Source organism: Rattus rattus, chromosome 17 (genome assembly GCF_011064425.1).
Source record: "Rattus rattus isolate New Zealand chromosome 17, Rrattus_CSIRO_v1, whole genome shotgun sequence".
NCBI classification, from domain to species: domain Eukaryota; kingdom Metazoa; phylum Chordata; class Mammalia; order Rodentia; family Muridae; genus Rattus; species Rattus rattus.
Window position 1 is genome coordinate 20,821,632 of NC_046170.1, and position 19,255 is coordinate 20,840,886.

The 19,255-nt window shown below is 46.3% G+C and overlaps 1 protein-coding gene across 4 annotated transcripts in view; it reads left to right on the plus strand.

Annotated features, from left to right (window-relative positions):
* The window catches only part of Mmaa (metabolism of cobalamin associated A), a 29,356-nt gene extending 10,766 nt beyond the window's left edge, over positions 1-18,590 (plus strand). For 3 of the 4 annotated variants that reach the window (XM_032887661.1, XM_032887663.1, XM_032887662.1), the window contains exons 2-7: positions 3,405-3,882; positions 7,462-7,584; positions 12,171-12,341; positions 15,454-15,539; positions 17,313-17,462; positions 18,278-18,590. In XM_032887661.1, the coding sequence (XP_032743552.1) occupies positions 3,453-3,882; positions 7,462-7,584; positions 12,171-12,341; positions 15,454-15,539; positions 17,313-17,462; positions 18,278-18,565 (1,248 nt within the window). In that variant the 5' untranslated portion in view covers positions 3,405-3,452 and the 3' untranslated portion in view covers positions 18,566-18,590. Of the gene's footprint in view, positions 1-3,404; positions 3,883-7,461; positions 7,585-12,170; positions 12,342-15,453; positions 15,540-17,312; positions 17,463-18,277 lie in introns of those variants that run through there. The other variant, XM_032887664.1, reaches the window with a different exon arrangement.
* The last annotated feature ends 665 nt before the right edge of the window (positions 18,591-19,255 follow it).

Sequence of the window (19,255 nt, forward strand, 5' to 3'; positions counted from 1 at the left end):
TAAATGCATGGTTCTTACCAGTGAATTCTTCATCTGGTTGTACTGGTAGTAGTGTTGATAAGATTGTACTTACAGGTATACTGAAAGAAGCCTTAGAAGACAGATTCCCCTTATTTATTCAAAAGATTTATTTAAAAAAATATCTTATGAGTCTGGTGTGCTGGTGCCCACATTTAATCCCAGCACTTTTGAAAGGCAGAGGCAGATGGGTCTCTGAGTGAGACCAACCTTGTCTACAGTGTGAGTTTCAGGGTAGCCAGGGCTGCACAGAGAACCCCTGCCCCAAAAATATACAAACAAAAATATTTTATTAGCATGGGTGTTTTGCTGGCATGAATGCCTGTGTACTTGTATGCAGGGCTCTCAGAGGTTAGAAGAGGGTGTCTGAACCTGGAACAGGGGTTCAGACACTTGTGGTCTGCCATGTGGGTGCAGTCCAGGTCATCTGGAAGAGCAGCCAGTGCTCTTAACTGCCGAGCCACCTCTCTAACCCCTAAAATATTTTTGATTTTTTAATTCCATATTGTGTGTGTATGTGTAAGTGAGTGCAGGTGCCCATAGAGAGCAGAAGAGGGCATCAGAAGCCCGGTAGCTGGAAGTCGAGTAGTAGTGAGTGCCTGGCATGGGTGCTAGGAATGAAGCTTGGGTCCTCTGTACGAGCTTATGTGCCCTTAAGCACAGAGTCATTGTTCTGGCTCCTACCTTCTTGTTGTTTTAAGTATGTGCAGCGTAGTAATGAATGTTTAATACTTTTTACACACTTTGAAAAATTGTCCTTTTATCACAGTATTTTCTGTGAGACTGTCTCCTAGAAGACTCAGAAGTTACACACATAGTCTCACCAACAAGACTGCCTAAACATGAGCTGAGCAAGGACAGTAATAGACACCCTGAAGTGGACGGCCAAGTCCACACGGCCTCAACCCTGTGGAAAGAACTGCACAATTAAGGAAGGCTGAGAGAGGGAGAAATAGCCTTCCCCAGGGAAGAGGACACCAATCAGTTATCCAAAACCAAATGGTCCACCCTCAAAACATACACACAAATAACATAATAGACTGAGCAGGTTATATTTAGGAATATATATGTGTATACATATATGCATGTAACAATTAATGGAAAGATGCCACGGACTTAAAAGAGAGCAAGGAGGAGTATATGCAACAGTTTGAAATGAGGAAAGGGAAGAGGGAAATGATGTAATTATCTCAAAAATAATTGTCCTTTTAGAAAAGGTTAATGTTATATAAACAGAAGTTATAATATCTTTGTATTAGTCAGATTTCTTTAGAGTAATAGAACTTATGAAATGAATAGAATGACTCTGTCTTTATATATGTATATATGTAGGTATATCTATGCCTATATGTGCCTAAATCATGTATATGGTTTGTTAGAATGGCCTACAGGCTGGAGTTCAGGTAATCCAACAGTCCATGAGGCTGGATGTCTCAGCTGGTCTTGAGTCCACACTGGACTCGGTAGAGGTAGGCTCTAACACCAGTGCAGGAATGGGGTTGCAGCAGCTGTAGTCAAGTAGACAACCAAGGACAGGCGTCACAACCTTCTTCAAAACAGAAAAAGGATTGGAAGATCAGAGCAGGTCTAAGTCTACAAGTGAAAAGCTAACCTATTTCTTTACTCCTAATAGAATGTTATTACTAACTGAAATCATTTAGAGAAAGTGTCTTGGAGCAATAAAGTAACTTAGTGTTCCACAAAGTATAGGGAAACCAATATTTAGCTGGGCAGGCTCTGTATACCTGTAAATGCCAGCTCACCCTAAAAGTCGGGTGTGGGACCGAGCATCAGTGTCTGACAAGCTGATAAATCTAATGCTGGCTACCACGGGCTTCCTAGGAATCAAGTTATCTAATCCTCACAAGCACCCTGCTTTACTTGTTCTTTTTACTCCTCCAGAGAACATTGCAGCACAGAACGCTTAAGTAACTTGCCCAGAGTCATGACACCAAAAGTGAGGGGCTATGGCTGGTAACTTTTGTCCCATTCTGACTTATCATATTTAATACAGTGGGAATTTGTGTGAGTAAGTCTGAAAGGGCTCTCTACCAGTTCTGTGGTAGTTCAGACCTGAGTGTACTTACCCACAGAGGCTGCTGTGGGGCTGGGAAGAGGCGTCTGAATAAACACGGGTGCTTCTGACCATCTCTGATACACTGGTCTGGTCACTCCCCGGCCTACGCGATTTACTTCACATTAAGGCTTATTGTTGTTGATTGTGTGCTTATGTCAGAGTATTCAGGGCTCCTCTCTGAGTGCATGCATGTACCTAAACCTGCCCCTCAAGTGCTGCACTGCTAATCACACTTCTTATGCAGAGAATGAATAAGAGACCAGGGGCAGAGGGAAGCTTCTGAAAGAGTCTTTTGTGCATGCCTCAGAATCGGGTATGTTGACCTGAAGAAATCCTTAAGATGAATGCAAGAAAAAACATGGCAGGAAATATCTACTCTAATGAGGTTTTGTATATTATTTTTTACATTTGCTATTTATTCTTATTATGCGTGTGTACACACACACACTCATGAGCATCCCACAGGTAGGATAACTATTGGAAGTCAGTTCTTTCTGTTGTGGGTCCTAGGAATGGAATTCTGGTTGTTAGGCATATGTAGCAAACACTTTTTAAAAAGACCTTGTGTTGGTTTTGTTTACAGGGCAGTTTTGATGTAAATTCTGTCTTACAATGAAGTAGTTTCGTGTTCTTAGTGCTCGCTGTGGCTAAGGAAGTCCTCTCTACAGTTTAGTGTCTGAGTTAGGTTTCTGTTGCTGAGATAAAGCACCACATGGAGCTCAGGAGGGAAAGCTTTATTACAATTACGAGTCAGAGAGTCCATCAAGGGCAGTCAGGGCAGGACCTAAAGCCAGTAGCCTGAAGTGAAGCTGAGACCATGGAGGGATGCTGGTTTCTGGTTTTCTCAGTCTTCCAGTTGGAGTCCCCGAGGATTCCTGGAGAGCTGCTGGTCTTCAGTCTACATTCAAACCCTGAAGTTGGCTCTAATATTGACCACTCTAGCACAGTAGCAGGGTAGATGAACTTGTCAGTGGGAATGAGGGCAAGCAGGCAAAACACAAAGTTTTCTTTTTCCGTGTCTGTGTGGGCTGCCACCAGAAAGTGCGGCCCAGGTTTAGGGTGGGTCTTCCTCTTCAGATAAACTGATTAGGAAATCTCTCCCAGTAGTGCTCAGCAGCTCGGGTTCTAGTTGTTTCCAGACAGAGTCACGCTGACAACCGAAATTAGTCATCATGTATATTATCATGAACCCTGATTATTCATGTCTTAGAATGCAGGAAAAAGTGTGCAGTGATGCTGTGGTCTCTCAGTTTTACTACTTCAGTGTTTTAATTGTCTGTTGATCTCAAAAATATTTCCTTCCTTCTAGGCCATTCATAAATCACACTAAGTCAGAAAGGATCCAGTTACAGACAAAATGACTATTCCCACGCTGCTGCTTTCTCCTTACCGGCGTTTACTAACCCGCCTCTCGAGAGTGCCTTCCCCACAGCTCCTTCATTCAAGTCTTCCTACACCGCACCCCCCAGATGCTCTGCCGAACTCTTTTGGACACCATTGTAGTAAGAGGGTGCTACTGTCTGACGGCTTCAGGAGAACATTATGTATCCGGGCAACCTTGAAGGACCACACAGAAGGACTTTCTGATAAAGAACAAAGATTTGTGGATAGACTTTATATGGGTTTAGTTCAAGGGCAGAGAGCTTGCCTAGCAGAGGCCATAACTCTCGTGGAATCGACTCACACCAGGAAGAAGGAGCTGGCTCAGGTGCTTCTCCAGAGAGTCTTAGCCCACCAGCGGGAACGGGAGCTGCAGAACCAAGGAAAGCCCTTCACATTTCGAGTAGGTCGGTTTTCTCTTTCTGCTGTGCAGGAAATGGTTTTCTAAATTCTTCTTTTAAAATACATCCAAGAGGTATGAGATCAAATTGAGATTTCTTTCCTTGATATTTGGATGAAATATAAATGCTGTTTTTTATATCGTAAAAATTAGCATGACCATTTGAAGCAAGCCCGTGTACTTAGGAAGAGTGGATTGCAGAACCCAACTATACTGGATGACTGTTGATCAGGGCACTCTCTTTTGACTGTCTTCTGGTTTTGCACTCTAACCATGCCTAGTTACCTTTGTCACGTTGAAGTCTGTGTCTTGGCTGCTTCATTGGCCTTTTGGTACTCAGGTCTTCCTTCTCTATGTTTTCTTTAGTCTTGCTATCTCACACAGGCCAACTTTAACTGTCCATCCTCCTGCCTCAGCCTCTTAAATGCGAGGATTCCAAGCATTTCCTATGATCCTAGCCTCTTACTTCACTGAGATATTTTTTATATTTTTATTTATTCTTTGTAAGTTTCACATCATACACCCCAGTCCCTCTCATCACTTGTCTCCTCATTTCCCCCAAAATAAAACACACACACACACACACACACACACACACACACGTCCCACAGTGTATCCCTCTGTCCACACATCTTCACTTGCAAAGAGTCACTGGTTCTGGTTCAAGATTCCTGGCTTCTGTGACACCATCAATACTGGATCCTCCTCAGGACTCCTGCTGGTTATCCTGTTGTTGCCCCGTGCCATGGAGTTCCTGCAGCCTTGGATCAGCAGGACTGGGACCTTTTCATGTGCCCCAACCATTCACAATGATATGGGGTAGGCCAATTCACAGCCCTGAACCTGGGCCTGGGTGGTGGCTAATTTTGTCAGCCCCCTGGCTCTCCTCTATCTGCACCACCAGGTCAAGGTCTCCAGTACTTCTCCAGCTGGCCACCCAAGGCCACCTTTGACTGGGGGCAGAGTCAACTCTCTTGCTCTCCTGCACTCAGGGCCAGTTCACCCATAGCCACGCCTCCACAACCTGCTTCACTGTGCTACCCAGTCAAGGTGACAGGCCTACTCTCCCCAGTGCTGTAACCTGTGGCGGATTGGCTCACCTGTGTTTTTGCTATCAGAAACAGATCCACTCCGTTGCACAATTGCACAGGCAAAGTGCAGGGTCTGCTCTCTTGAGCTCTTGACCCTGTGGACAGCTTTCCTGATGACTTGAAGTGGCAGGGAGGATGGGGGCATCACGTCTACACCAGTGCCACCCTATGGCAGATGATTGGTAGGGTCAGCTTTCCCAACACTCACTCCCTTGGGGCCACCTTACCCACACACACACCCCAACCAGGGCCAGCTCCACTGTGCTGCCTGGGTAAGGTGCAGGGCCCTCCTTCCCGGGTGCTGCCTCAGGTGAGAAATGGGATCAGCTCTGTAGGTAGCAGGTCTTCCTCCTCCCAAGCTGTGCTGCCTGGCTTTGATTGGATTTGGTTTTTAGAAGTCCTAGGCATCAAACAGCGTTGGCCACCAAGCCAGGCACCAAGCTAGGATTCACAAAGGACTGCCATCTACTCTACCCACTGCTATTAGAGCAACACCGCTAATAAGGTGCCTCTGCTCATTGGCTGGGGATGGGAGAGGTACTTGTTACTAAGCTTCTAGGGGTAGCTCTCAGCCCAGCCATCTCCGGCCTGTGAGTTTAAAGGAGAGACACCATTTCCTCTCTGTACTTAAATGTTCGTTTGACTTGGTGGATGGTTTGGCTTTGCGCTGAGATTGTCAGTAAACTTACTCTATTTTTGAAACCATACAATGTTGAGTAATTTAGATATATTTTTGAGCAGCAGGAGTTAAGGTTTGGGTAGACAGAGTGTCCCGTGATAGTGAAACAGGTGCTTTGAACCAACTCTCCTGCTGAAATCAGCTTGAGATGGTGGAATAGTGAGGGAACTTTGTGGTTACTGAGTAGATACGTATAAACATTGACATTATACTAGACTTTGTAGCATAGTGTATTGATAACACAGAGACTCAAACCTCCTAGGCATGGATATGAATGTTTTAAAGATGATTTTCACAAATCGGTCTCCAACCAATCTCTGTAGTTGTCCATGCATTTCACAGCCCTCCTCCACCCAAAAGGAGGGATTCCGATCTTGAGAGTACACTGGGTCTAGTGTTTTTATGTGTTGTAGAGAAAACCAGCATGACAGATTGTCTACTTATGCTTGGCGTTAGAGAAGCCTTGAAGAGACAAGAGTCCCAGGGTATGTGTTTGCTTAGCAGCTCACACATACCTTCTCAGGGCTTTCTGGGTAGTCTACCCTGATCTTAGGCCAGATTAACTCTTATCTTCAGTTATTTTATTATCATAAATAAGAGTAACACAGATACATTCAGCATCTGTAAAGGTGCCTGAGATGGATACCTGCCGTGAGTAGTAAGGACCTAGGCCTGCCATATACCACATATACCCTTGAAGATTGCTAAAGGCCTGCTTTTGATATCCTTTATTCACCAGGAACAGCTCTCGTGCCCTGCAGTGTATGTGACACACTGTACTAAACATAATCTCATCTGACTCTTAAAACAGCCTGCAGAGATCCATACAGTTGCAGTAGCTGCTGTCCTGAGGAGACACTAGGCTGAGGCACCAGGGCAGGGGAGCCGCATAGGACACACCACAGATCCAAGATGTGTAAGGGTCTTACAGGATGAGGTGCTCTGATAGCCAGGGCTTGCCCTTACCTGGCATGATGGACGACTCTCTAATAGGTGCTTCTCTGCCATTCTGAACACAGTGGGTTTTGTTTTTTGTTCTTTGTTTTTTGTTGTTTTTTTTTTTTTTTCAGATTTTCTTTTATTAGATATTTTCTTAAGTTTTGAGTAAGAAGAAAAATATCTGTACGGAAAATTACTTTCTCAGTCACTGGCAATTTCTGGAGTAAAGGATTGTTTTTCCAGTAGGCAGAAGCAGAAGTGGGGTGGGTGGAATAATTACCTACCATGATGAGAGGAGGGCAGATGTAGAAACTGCACAGTCTGCAACACAAGCAATAACGTGTGTTCCCAAAGACCTGCACCACGGGGAAAGGGCAAGCCACATGAACGCACAGAGCTTTGGAACCTTTCCTCTGTCTCACTGTTACTCAGGAATTAGATAGAGATAAGATTTTTCACTTACACTTTAAGGCATGTTAAAATATGTCAGTTATGATTTTCATAGACTAGATGAAACTACTCACGGTGCTGATTTTATTTATGGGAGACCTGTAAGTCACTGAAGGTACGGCAGCTAGGCCCCACCCCACAGACTTCCAAACAGCCATTCCTAGCCCCTCGAAGCACAGCAGTGTCTAGGCTGTACCTTACAAGAACCAAAGCCGAAGATCAGGCCACATAACCCCTCAATCCCAGGCCACCCCAAGGAAACCCTATAAAAAGCCTGCCTCCTGTTCAGTTCTTTGCTCCCTGTTTTCCCTCCTAATGAATCTCTTGTGTGAGGTTTGTTGTGTGGTGTGACTCTGTGGTAGTCCTGGGCTCCCGAATCCAGGATGCCTTTTCATCTGAGCGGTCACACGGATCTCTTCTGCTATAGGATTGTCTGGACCGCCTGGTGCAGGAAAATCAACCTTCATAGAATGCTTTGGGAAAATGCTGACTGAGCAAGGGCACAGATTATCTGTGCTAGCTGTGGACCCGTCTTCCTGCACCAGTGGTGGTAAGTATAGCTGGCCTTTGTTAACTGGACCCTAATGGGGGCTTGGTTACAGGTTAGTGGGAAATGCTAGGTGGGTGGCCTCTAACTGCCAGCTGAGTTTGTTCATGAAAGGTGCCATCTCTGTTCTGCAGAGTGGCCTAGAGACTCTGAGACTTGCTTAGGAAGTGCTGTACTCCACAGAGGAGGTCAGCTTCTGAGTAGCTCAGTGGTTACTCAGGCAGGGTGAGAGGGACCAGAAGATGAGGCAGACCAAAGGGAGTGTGTTAGCCTTTTGGTGATCATGCAGACTTTGTTTCTGCAGTGGTCTCTACTTCTCTACATTATCTTCATGGTGTTGTAGCATCTCTTCAGTTAATCCTGAGGGAAAAGAACAAGTGTTTATAGCTTGTCATCTGTCTATGTCCAGTGACAAAGCTCTTGAAGGGCTCTGCAACCTACTGCTGTTCCCCACAGCACTCAAGAGCGAGCACACAGTGCACTACAGTGCTCAGCACTTACTTGCTGGTGTGAGGTCATGCATTCACTCCACACTTAATTTGCAGCTCATCAGAGATAAAGTGAATGTCAACTCAGCTCCCTCAGGACCATTTTAAAGTATACAAAGCCTGTGCTGTAACTACTCTCCTTGAGGTAAGCTGCTCAGATTACTGCTCTGCACTGGCTGGCACTGGGTGCCTGCCGTAGGTGAGGCACCAGCACAGGGACTGTGCTTTAGGGTGACTGACACAGCGCTCCCAGTCCGGCCCGGTTCATGTCCTCCGAGGGAAACAGGCAGCTTTAGCAGTCACACTTCCATCTGGGCTCTGAGGGCTACCTACTTGGTATTTAGTGAAAGTGTTTGGTTTTCATGCTGTGGTGTTCTTCAGAAAGTAATCATACTTGAAAGACCTAAGGTCGGGAGAGAAGCAGATGACAATTTTTAATTACCCTTTACTGAGAAATATAGCTCAAAGCAGTCAAAGGATTTGGTTCACTGTAATAGAAAGTTTAACTGTAAATGAATTATACTCAAGTTCTGAGATTAAATCCTGGTCACTCTGTTGTCTAGGTTATTTACTGTTTAAGAACTTGGCTCAGTGAGCCTGGCACTCGCCTTTAGTCTCAGCACTCAGCAGGCAGAAGCAGGTGATCTCTGAGTTTGAGGCCCACTTGGTCCACAGAGCAAGTTCCAGGACAGCCAGACTACACAGAGAAACCGTGTCTTGAGAAACCAAACCAAACAAACAAACAAAGAAAGGAACTTTGCTAAATGGAAATTAATGAAGGGTTTTCATAAATGATTCTAATTTTCATACATGCAAGAAGGCCACTTCCTCATGGTCTAGAGTATTTTCATAGAAAAACAGAACAGTGCCTTGAAATAGTAATTAATTACAGAACTGATGTTGCATCCTGTGATTAAAGCTGCATAGCACATAGCTAGGTGGCTCCTAACCTTTCTTTTCTGTGTGTATGTGTGTGCATGAATGTGTGTAAGGGACACATGTGAGTGACGGTCAGAGGTCAACCTCAGTGTCATTCCTTGGGTGATCCCATCTTGTTTTTGAGACAGAATCTGTCTTGGAACCCACCAAGTAGGCTCTGTTGACTGGTAGTGAGCTCCAAGAGTCCACGTCTTTGCCTTCTGAGTGCTAGGATTACAAGCCTTTACCACCAGGCCTGGTTTCTTATATGAGTGCTGGGGTCACACTCATTTCCTTGTGCTTGCAAGACTGCACTTTACTGACTAAGTTGTGGTTTCTAACCTTTTCAAACTGAACGTAAAGGGTCCTATTCTTAGGGTTCTAAAAAAGTATCTGTAATTCAAGAGAAAAAAATGCAGATAAATAAAATGTTATAAATGTGAATCCCTAGTCTGTGTAAACATTAATTCATCTATTCATTTATTGGTCTGCCCTTGTGCTTTAGAGTCATAAGCATTCCTGTGATATAGCATCAAGACCACCCTGGGCCCACAGCTAACATTTGGGGTTCACTGAATGGACAGTTCTATGGGAGAATAATTTGCTAATGCTGTGTTAAGTTTGCTGTCTTGCAAGCTCAAGGAAATGAGTTTGACCATAGCACTCGTAAGAAACCAGGCCTGGTGGCACACACTGTAATCCATAGGGTAATACGTAGATAGAATAGATTTTGCATTTCTGCAGGGATGATTTCTACAGAAAATTCTTTAGGAAAGGTTTTATGTGAAATTAATAAGGAAGTTGAAGTATATGATAGGCATGTGCCCTAGAATTAGTACCTGCTAGAAGGTTCTAATGTGGAATAATAAAGGAAAAGGGTATACCTTTAAGGAACTCAGTCTTCACCATCTCGTGGTAGGGAAAAGCCCTAGGTGAATGTAACCGTTCAGGTAAGACTGTCCCCATTCCTTGTATGTAATGATATGGCAGAAGGTAATTAGTAGGATGGAGAGATGGTTCCGTGGTTAAGAGCACTGACTGTTCCCGCAGAGGACCCAGTTCAGTTCTCAGCATCTACACTGAGTAGCTTACAATCACCTAGAACACTAGTTCCAGGAAGTTATAAGGCCAGCACTGCCAACTTCTAAGGGCACCTGCACTTAGGCGCGCGCGCTCACACACACACACACACACACACACACACACACACACACACACACACACACACTTAAAAATAATAAAAGCAAATATATTTTTAATTACAAAAAAGAAGGTAATAGTGGTTCAAGGGCTTAATTCTTTGAGAATTTCAAATATTACTGTTTGCTCAAATACTACAATTAATTAATTAATTAGTCCACTGCGTATCAGTGCAGCTTCTGCGATAACCACTTTGTTTAGCATTCAGTGTACAGCATCTTTAGGAGGAGGTCATAGGCAGGGGACGTGAGCTGTTGCTAGAGCACATTTTCTCAGCTGTGGCATTGCTGACGTTTGCTGACACTGTTGGCGGGTCTTTGTTGGTGGGCCTGGTTCATGGATGTGGCCACTGTCCTATGAATTAAGGTTTGCTTAGCTGAATCCCCCCACTTCCCGGTGGTGCAGCAGCATCCTGCCCCATTTGTGACAAGTAAAGATGTCTCAAGATACAGCAGACTCCTGTGGGGTTGGAGAGGGAACTGACCCTGGTTGGAAACCATCAGGTAAAGGAACTTAAACAAGCACTGTGAACTGGAGATGCGTTGGAGGGAAAGTCTCCATCTTCTCACTGTGCGCTCCACTCAGTGTTGACTAAGTCAGGTGAGGGCTGAGACGTAACAGATTGGCATAAGGCTGAGGAAAAGCCTCTGTCCAGAGAAGGCAGTGGGAAGGGAGGCTGTTCTTGGTAATGAGGGAAAGGAGAGGGTCGTCAAAGTTTTCTTACATCCTCCAGGGTGCCGGCAAATTGTGGAGCAGTTGCTGTGTACCATACAGACTTCAGCAAAGGGTGTGTCATGAGAAAGTTCCAGAAAGACTCAGAAGGAAAAGACTTTAGTGTGTCTAAGATAGATATGGTCTGTTTTGATACCAGGTTTGAAGCACACGTTAGATTCCTGCATAATGGCATTTGAACGTCATCACTACTTATTCCATTTATGTAGGAGAGGAGGGGTTCAGGAAGGTAAATGAAGTAGCCAGGACCCTGATTTGACATCTTGTGAATTAGTGACAAGAGGACATACCAGGTGTCCTGGCAGGACACCAGCAAATACACAGGCACACCAATGTGGGGAGAGCCATGAAGAGGCACAGTTCTGGGCCAGAGGGTTCGTTTAGGACTGCAAGGCTGACACTGGTCAAGGAAGGTAAGGTAGGGTTGTTGCCTGGGACTTGGGGGGCTTAGATTTGAACCTCCAGTCAATTCAAGGAGGCCATGTTGGCATCCCGGATCTTGGACTGCTCCCATGGTTACTGCAGTGTGAGCACAGACAGTAATCTAGAGAAGAACTCATCATCCCATGGCTACTGCAGTATAAGGACAGACAGTGATCTAGAGAACTCAGCATCCCATGGTTACTGCAGTTTAAAGACAGACAGTGATCTAGAGAAGAACTCATCATCCCATGGCTACTGCAGTATAAGGACAGACAGTGATCTAGAGAACTCAGCATCCCATGGTTACTGCAGTTTAAAGACAGACAGTGATCTAGAGAAGAACTCATCATCCCATGGCTACTGCAGTATAAGGACAGACAGTGATCTAGAGAACTCAGCATCCCATGGCTACTGCAGTATAAGGACAGACAGTGATCTAGAGAACTCAGCATCCCATGGTTACTGCAGTATAAGGACAGACAGTGATCTAGAGAACTCAGCATCCCATGGTTACTGCAGTTTAAAGACAGACAGTGATCTAGAGAAGAACTCATCATCCCATGGCTACTGCAGTATAAGGACAGACAGTGATCTAGAGAACTCGGCATCCCATGGTTACTGCAGTATAAGGACAGACAGTGATCTAGAGAGCTCAGCATCCCATGGTTACTGCAGTGTGAGCACAGGCAGTAATCTAGAGAACTCAGCAATCTTCAGTGCATCTCAGGCCTAGGGAGAAATGCTATGCACCAGATCCTTTTGCAATTTGCTGATTGGTAAGTAGCCCACACAACTGTTCATGACTAAAATATAACTGTGTGTTTTTAGGGTCCCTCTTGGGTGATAAAACGCGGATGACTGAACTGTCAAGAGACATGAATGCATACATCAGGCCATCTCCTACCAGTGGGACTCTAGGAGGGGTGACAAGGACCACAAATGAAGCCATTGTGCTGTGTGAAGGAGGAGGCTATGACATCATTCTTATTGAAACTGTAGGTGAGTGTAAGACTCTATTTCATAAGAATAGTGTACTTTTATAATGAATGCTATTTATAGATGAATAACAGCTGACTTCATTTAGTTCATTCAGCAGATATGAAGTATAATTACGTACAAGATATTGCCCATAGACAAAGTGAGTACACGGGCTTTGCTCCCTACCCACGATAAAAAAAGGTGGCAGCGAGCCCTGTGTCTGCACAGCTGATATCTGAAGCTGACATGTTCTCTGTGCCCGAGGAGAGGAAGCCCTTGGATGACCTTGGGAAGCAAATCCCAGCCTCACAGCACACATGGGGTCGTGGCACTGGCTATTTCCTCTGTAGCACATAGTTATGTGCAGTGAGAACATCACAGGAACGCCTCAGCACTTCACGCTCTTGTGGAGAGAGAACCTCTTGGTTTACTTTGTGATGAGTGTATATGACAGAACCCAAACCAGTGTTTGGGGGAATCAGCGAAGACTTCCTGGAGGAGGGAGGCTGGGATTTAATTCAAGAGACGTGCAGCTTGCTCAGGCCACTCAGAGCACTGTGAGCAAAGAGGGGCTCAGAGCAGTGGCTGGGGTCAGGTCTTCCTTATGTGCCTGCCAAAGAGCTTTCATCTTCCCTGAAAGGAGTGGGAAGCTAGAGCAAGGGAAGCCACAGATGCATTTGGAGGGAACCCGCAGCAGAATGAAGAATGGTCAGAAGACTCAGAGCGCAGGTGGAAGGCAGTTAGACTATGGTGTCAATCAGGGAAGGCAGGACCAGTGAGGAGGAGATGATTTCAAAAGCGTCGACAGTAAGTTGGCGGGACTTATGTAAGAGAGGAAGGAGGAAGCATGCAGAGCTATAGAGAACACTGTGGGAGACGGCAGCGAGGAGAAGGCAAAATACTACTACGAGTTCAGTCAGCAGCACGTTACTGTGACGTGCTTCTTAGGGGTCCAAGTGACATTTTTGTAGAAGACTGCAATAAATACAGATCTAACGTTTATCAACATGGCTTAGTTCTGCACTGAGTTACATTACGTGAAGGAAAGTGGTGGTAAATGGAAGGTGGCCATATTAGTTTCTAGTTTTGTTGTCCTAAATGGGGCTGAGTGGCTCAGTCCGCTATGTACGTGTGCCTTCTCATAGCTCTGGGGGCTGACGGTCTAGCACCAGCACGGCTGTTTGCTGAGCTCTCCTCCCTCGTTTGCAGATGGCTGCATTCTCGCCGTGCCCTCGCACTCTCAGGCGTATGCAATGCACCCTGCTGTCTTTTCTCCCTGCATGGGCATCAGTGCCATTGGCTTAGCACCCCATCAGTTACAGACCCTCATGTAACTCTGAAGAGCCCCATCTCAGTCACATTCACACTGAGGACCTGAGGACAGGCCTAACAGCCTTAGGAAGTCCACCACTTAAGAGTGAGTGGAGGAGAGTCAGAGGAGAGGGCAGTGTAAAAGCCAGGCGCGTTACCTCAAAGTTGTGTGATGCTGCTTGTCCTAGAGACTCAGAGGAGCAGTGACCCAGGTAAGAGGGGATTGCTGCCTTGAAAGTGAAGAAGCCCCAGGGCAGGTGCTTGAGGATGTGTATAGTTCTACACCTTCAGTCCCCAGGATGCCCCAGGCATCTCTCCATCCTTCACACTCGTCTACCTCAAGGTTGCTCACGAGTGGAGGTTGGCTGATGAAACTCTGACTGTCCTGCTGGGTTTCAGGTAGAAGGAAGGAGGGGGAATAGGAAGCATGAGTGGGACACAGAAGAGGCACAGCTGCTGACATCGTCCTCCTCAGAGGACTCGCCTGCAAGCCCCATCTGCCCACCTTTACTATCACTCTCCGCTCAGCCGCCTGACAGGCCACCCTGAAATGTCTGCCTGACTGGGTACACTGAAGCTCTAGGTGACAAGAGGAAAGGAATAGATAGAAACAGGCACCAGACGTATCTGTAACAAATAGAAAGTTTCCAGGTGAGAGTTTGCGCTGGGGATGGAGATCAACACAGATACAGAGCATCAAGTAAGGTTTTCCACAGAGAGAAAGTGAGAAATACGGTGGTGGCTGAGTGAGGCTTCAGGGAGTGGATGGAAGGGAGCTTCCCACTTCAGTACAGCTGCTCGCAGGAAACTGCAAGTGTGTGGCCTGGCGAAGGCTGGATTGACATCTGTCCGAGAAGGGAAGTCCTCTGTGATGTGGGTGCCATGGTGACAGTACATTAAAGAAACTGACTGAAGACCCTTAGGAGGCGCCTCTCTCTCTCTCTCTCTCTCTCTCTCTCTCTCTCTCTCTCTCTCTCTCTCTCTCTCTCTGTGTGTGTGTGTGTGTGTGTGTGTGTGTAACTTTTGCCTGCCTGCATGTGTATCTGTGTATTCCTGTCCCCTCCAGAGGCCAGAAGAGGATGTTGAATCCCCTGGAACTAGAGTTGTGAGCTGACACTAACTAGGTGGTGTTCAGAGCAGAGCTGGCTCTGCCAAGCCAGCAAGTGCTCTCCACCACTGCGCTTTCCCTCAGGCTCCCTGCGGGATAGCTTCTATGAGACCCTTCAGTGGTGCTTGTCTGCAGTTAAGAGGTCTCTCCAAGAATGTTTAAAGAGGAGAGGAATGGGGGTTTGCAGCTTGGAATAAAGGTGAAAAGGCGTAGAGATGAAAATAGTGCCAGATGAGGTTTGAGATTAGAGTCCGTGTTTAAGCTCCTTCCAGATGATAGTCAAGAGAAAGATTAAGAGTAGGAGAAGGTCTCCATCCACAGCATTGGCCCAGTGAGAAATGGAAGGGTGTGTTGGCAATGTAATCAAAGTTTATGCTAATAGCATTAGGAGGTGGAGCCTTTGGAGAGGAATCAGGATTGGATAAGGTGATGGCATGGGCCTCTATGATGGCATTGGTGACATTTAAGACACAGCAGAGACACAGCATGCTCGCTCTGTCTTCCCACATGACACTGTCTGTCTGCGTAGATGCACTTTCTTTGCCACTGCAGATCCCCGAGCAAAGGAGCGCTCATTCTTTATCAAGTCTTGGGTGCTGAGGTATAGCATGGGGCTTTAAAGGGGCTAATGTATGACCATGAAGATGAGGAAGTAGGTGAGGTAGAACAAAGTAGAAAGAACATTGTAAATAAAGTTGTGGCTTAACTTTCCAGGTGTGGGGCAGTCGGAGTTTGCTGTTGCTGACATGGTCGATATGTTTGTTTTATTGCTGCCGCCGGCAGGAGGGGATGAACTGCAGGTAAGACTGTGGGCCCTGGCCCTCCGGTAAGTATGTCTGAAAGGACAAATGTGCAGTGTGGTGTTGAAACTAGGCTGAAGGCAGTGTATGAGCAGCACCACTGCCATTGGCCAAGTACACGAGGCCCACAGGCAGCGTCTCTGAACATGTGCTTTGTTTTTTCTCAACTCACAGTGATAGAAGCCGGGGCTCTGAGCTACTTATCAGACATAAACTTTTCCCTATAAGCAGAGAAGAGGCTGGAGTAAATGGGGGGCTTTGGTCCAGAGAGAACACAGCATCATGGGTGCTTGTACAACGCTTGACTCAGAAGTGATACCATTGGGTGGCATCCACACTTACACGTGCAGCACTCTCCTCCTCTGTCATTCCGTCGTTAGCCAGCCCAAGTCCTCCGCAGGGTCCCTTCACCGCAGACACCAGCTGGGTTTCCAGGCCATGGCTACCGCCGAGCTACAAAGCTGAAGGGTCCCACTTCCTCTCAGATGCAAAAAGTCACGAGAATAACTCAAAATTCAGGAAAATTCTGTAACCGTAGATTTATGATAAATGCTAGCCCAGTGAAGAAGAGACACACAGGAGGTGTGTGTGTGTGTGTGTGTGTGTGTGTGTGTGTGTGTGTGTGTGTGTGTGTGTGTGTGATACTTGAACACACCCACACACAGAAGTCTGTGTAAAGGTCTGGGGACTCTGTGGGTGAGAGAGGCAGACACACCCATGATTATATGAAAAGTTTTTTGGTGGGTTTGTGTGTGTGTGTGTGTGTGTGTGTGTGTGTGTGTGTGTGTGTGTGTGTGTGATAGTTGGACTCACTCACACACAGAGGTCTGTGTAAAGGTCTGGGGACTCTGTGGGTGAGAGAGGCAGACACACCCATGATTATATGAAAAGTTTTTTGGTGGGTTTGTGTGTGTGTGTGTGTGTGTGTGTGTGTGTGTGTGTGTGTGTGTGTGTGTTAGAGCCTTTCTTGGCTCTGGTGGGCTTAACCCAGGGGACTAAGGTGTTAAATAATCAATAGCCACCAGAGAGACTCAAAGCCAATGACTATGGAGTTAATTGTCTGTGTTGATGAAGAATAAGGACTGGGTAAGGGGTGAGCAAGTGAAAGTTGATTTTATCGAGGAAAAAGAACTCTGGAGTGGAGGGGTTGTCACAAGAGACAGGGACCACCATGTTTAATTGTGAAACTTAAGTTGGGAAGTGGATGGAACTTGAGGTACTCTTTACTGAGACCTGTCATTCTTTGGGCACATCATGAACCAGTCAGTGAAGGCCCCACACACTTTTGTGTGTCCCCTTGGCTCAGATGGAGTCATGCTTTGTTCATCCAGTCTAAGCAAGGTGTCTCCGTTACCCTTTTTACTTTTTAACTTGCCTTACTTACTTGGTGGGCTGCTGATCAAGTCGCCTGGCTTCCTTGTGCTCAGCCTACATGACTAGCTTGTAAGCTACCATTCAGGGCTGAGCTGGGCGACTGACTCTTGTCTCCGAGAGATGCTGTGAGCTGCCTCCTGCCACCATCAGGTTTTGCCTTGATCTCTGTCTACTCAACATCTGGATAGAGCTCAACAAGTCAGTCTAAATTCAAAAGAGATTTTACAGATGACTTCCATAGTTCCAAGGGCTGCTGCAGTGAGGCAAGTCTTGTCAGTCATTATTCCTGGCACATGAACTCAGGAAGACAGAACAAATGACAGTCTGACTGAAGTCATGGCGACTGCTGTTGCCCTATTCTCATGCTTCTGATAAGTGTGCTTCTTCTGTTCTCTCTAGGGCATCAAACGGGGCATAATTGAGATGGCAGATTTGGTTGTTGTAACTAAATCTGATGGGGACCTGGTCGTGCCAGCCCGAAGGATCCAAGCAGAGTATGTGAGCGCACTCAAGTTGCTCCGCAGGCGCTCTGAAGTCTGGAGGCCAAAGGTCGGCTTGCACTCCTTTCTGTGCTCTGCAGTGAGTGGCCTGTGCACCTTAGAGGACATAGGTCTCAGGCTGGATGTAAAGACTACACTTTGAAAAAATATGACGAAGACAGATTTGTAGCACTGACTTTAAATAGACTCAGCCACAGAACGTCAAACACAAGTGAGATGGCAGCCAGTGTAAACCATTTGGAAGTAATGGAGGTCGCTCTGAAGGAACTGTCCTTAAGAGATTGAACACTAATTGAGTGTGTTAGGATGTGTGACTTTCAGTCATGTTATTTTCAGTAAGTTAAGAGAATAGAGAAAATTACTGTGGGAGCAGTGCAGTCACATTGACGCTGGCGGCTTATCTGCATCTCGAGAGCAGCAAGCCCTTTGCTCCTGCTGGCTTCCCGTGACTCCTGTGTCGGGGTGGCTGCCTGTCCGTGTAGGTGCTGGGCACTTGCTCAGCCTCGCCCTGATAGGACAGGGAAGGGAGCTCGTCCTTAGCATGGCTTCATCTCTGGCCCCTAGGCCTCCCTCTTTCCCATTGCCTCTGCTCATGCCATGAGGCTCAAAAGTTCTCTGGGATTCCCTTGGTCATCCATCTGAGGCATCCTAAGGTAAAGACTTGGGCCTTAGATTGGTGTCCTCTCTCTGCCATGCTATTATTAACCCAAGGCACGCACACACCGAGTGTACACTAGCGTGCCGCTCCGACAGAACAGTGGCGTCCCGTGTTGGTCTTTCCTCTTGTTTCCATAAATGCTAAGAATTCATTGGCAAATCACAGAAGTCCGGTGACATTAACAGTTATGGTTCTGCCTTCTCCAGGTGATTCGCATTTCTGCCAGAAGTGGAGAGGGCATTACTGAGATGTGGGACATAATGAGGGAGTTTCAGCACCGAATGCTGGCCAGTGGGGAGCTGGCCACCAAGAGACAGACACAGCACAAAGTCTGGATGTGGAATCTCATTCAGGAAAACGTCTTAGAACACTTCAAGACCCATCCCAGCATCCGAGAACAGATTCCTCTGATGGAGCGAGAGGTTCTCAGTGGAGCCCTCTCCCCAGGACGAGCAGCAGACTTATTGTTGAAAGCTTTTAAAAGCAGGCACTAATAAATTTATTCTGTGTGGTCACTTTGTAGACTTTCCCTGAGTGCTGAGTATCTAAAATACCATCTGCGTGTTCATACCATTACACCTGTGTCATGCCCCACTGGGAACTGCTCGTAACCTTGAAGCTGAGGGTGGTGTGTTAGACACACAGCAGCTAGGAAACTGCTGTGTGGGACTGACTCCACCGTATCCTTTCCTAGGCCCTGACGTGCTGCCCTGCTAAGCAGTTTCTTCTCAAGACTCAAAAGTGGAGGAGCTCAGGAGAAAGAAGACCTTACTTTGAAATGGTTACATCAATTCTCTGTTCTGTGAATTGCAGGAGAAAATATAAGCCAGAATGGCCACATTTCTGAAAACTTATTTGAGGCCAGAACAACACACACCAGGTTTCTTAGAATTGAAAGTTGTGATTGGCATCTGGTGTACCAGACCTTTCTAAGAATTTCTGAAGTGGCCATTTCTACTTGTAACAAAACAGCTGGAATGATGTGAATCCAATTTTTAAACTCCACTTGGCAGGACTTAGAAGGGTTCCTCTCCATGATAGTGGAAATCGAGAATCAGCTACAGACAAGGGCCCCAAGGTCCCTAGAGACTCAAGTAGGGTTAGGACAGTTCAGGGTCACTCAGTTTGAAAATTATGAAATGTTTCTGTTTCTACTTGCCTTTCCTTAGCCAATTTACTTCACA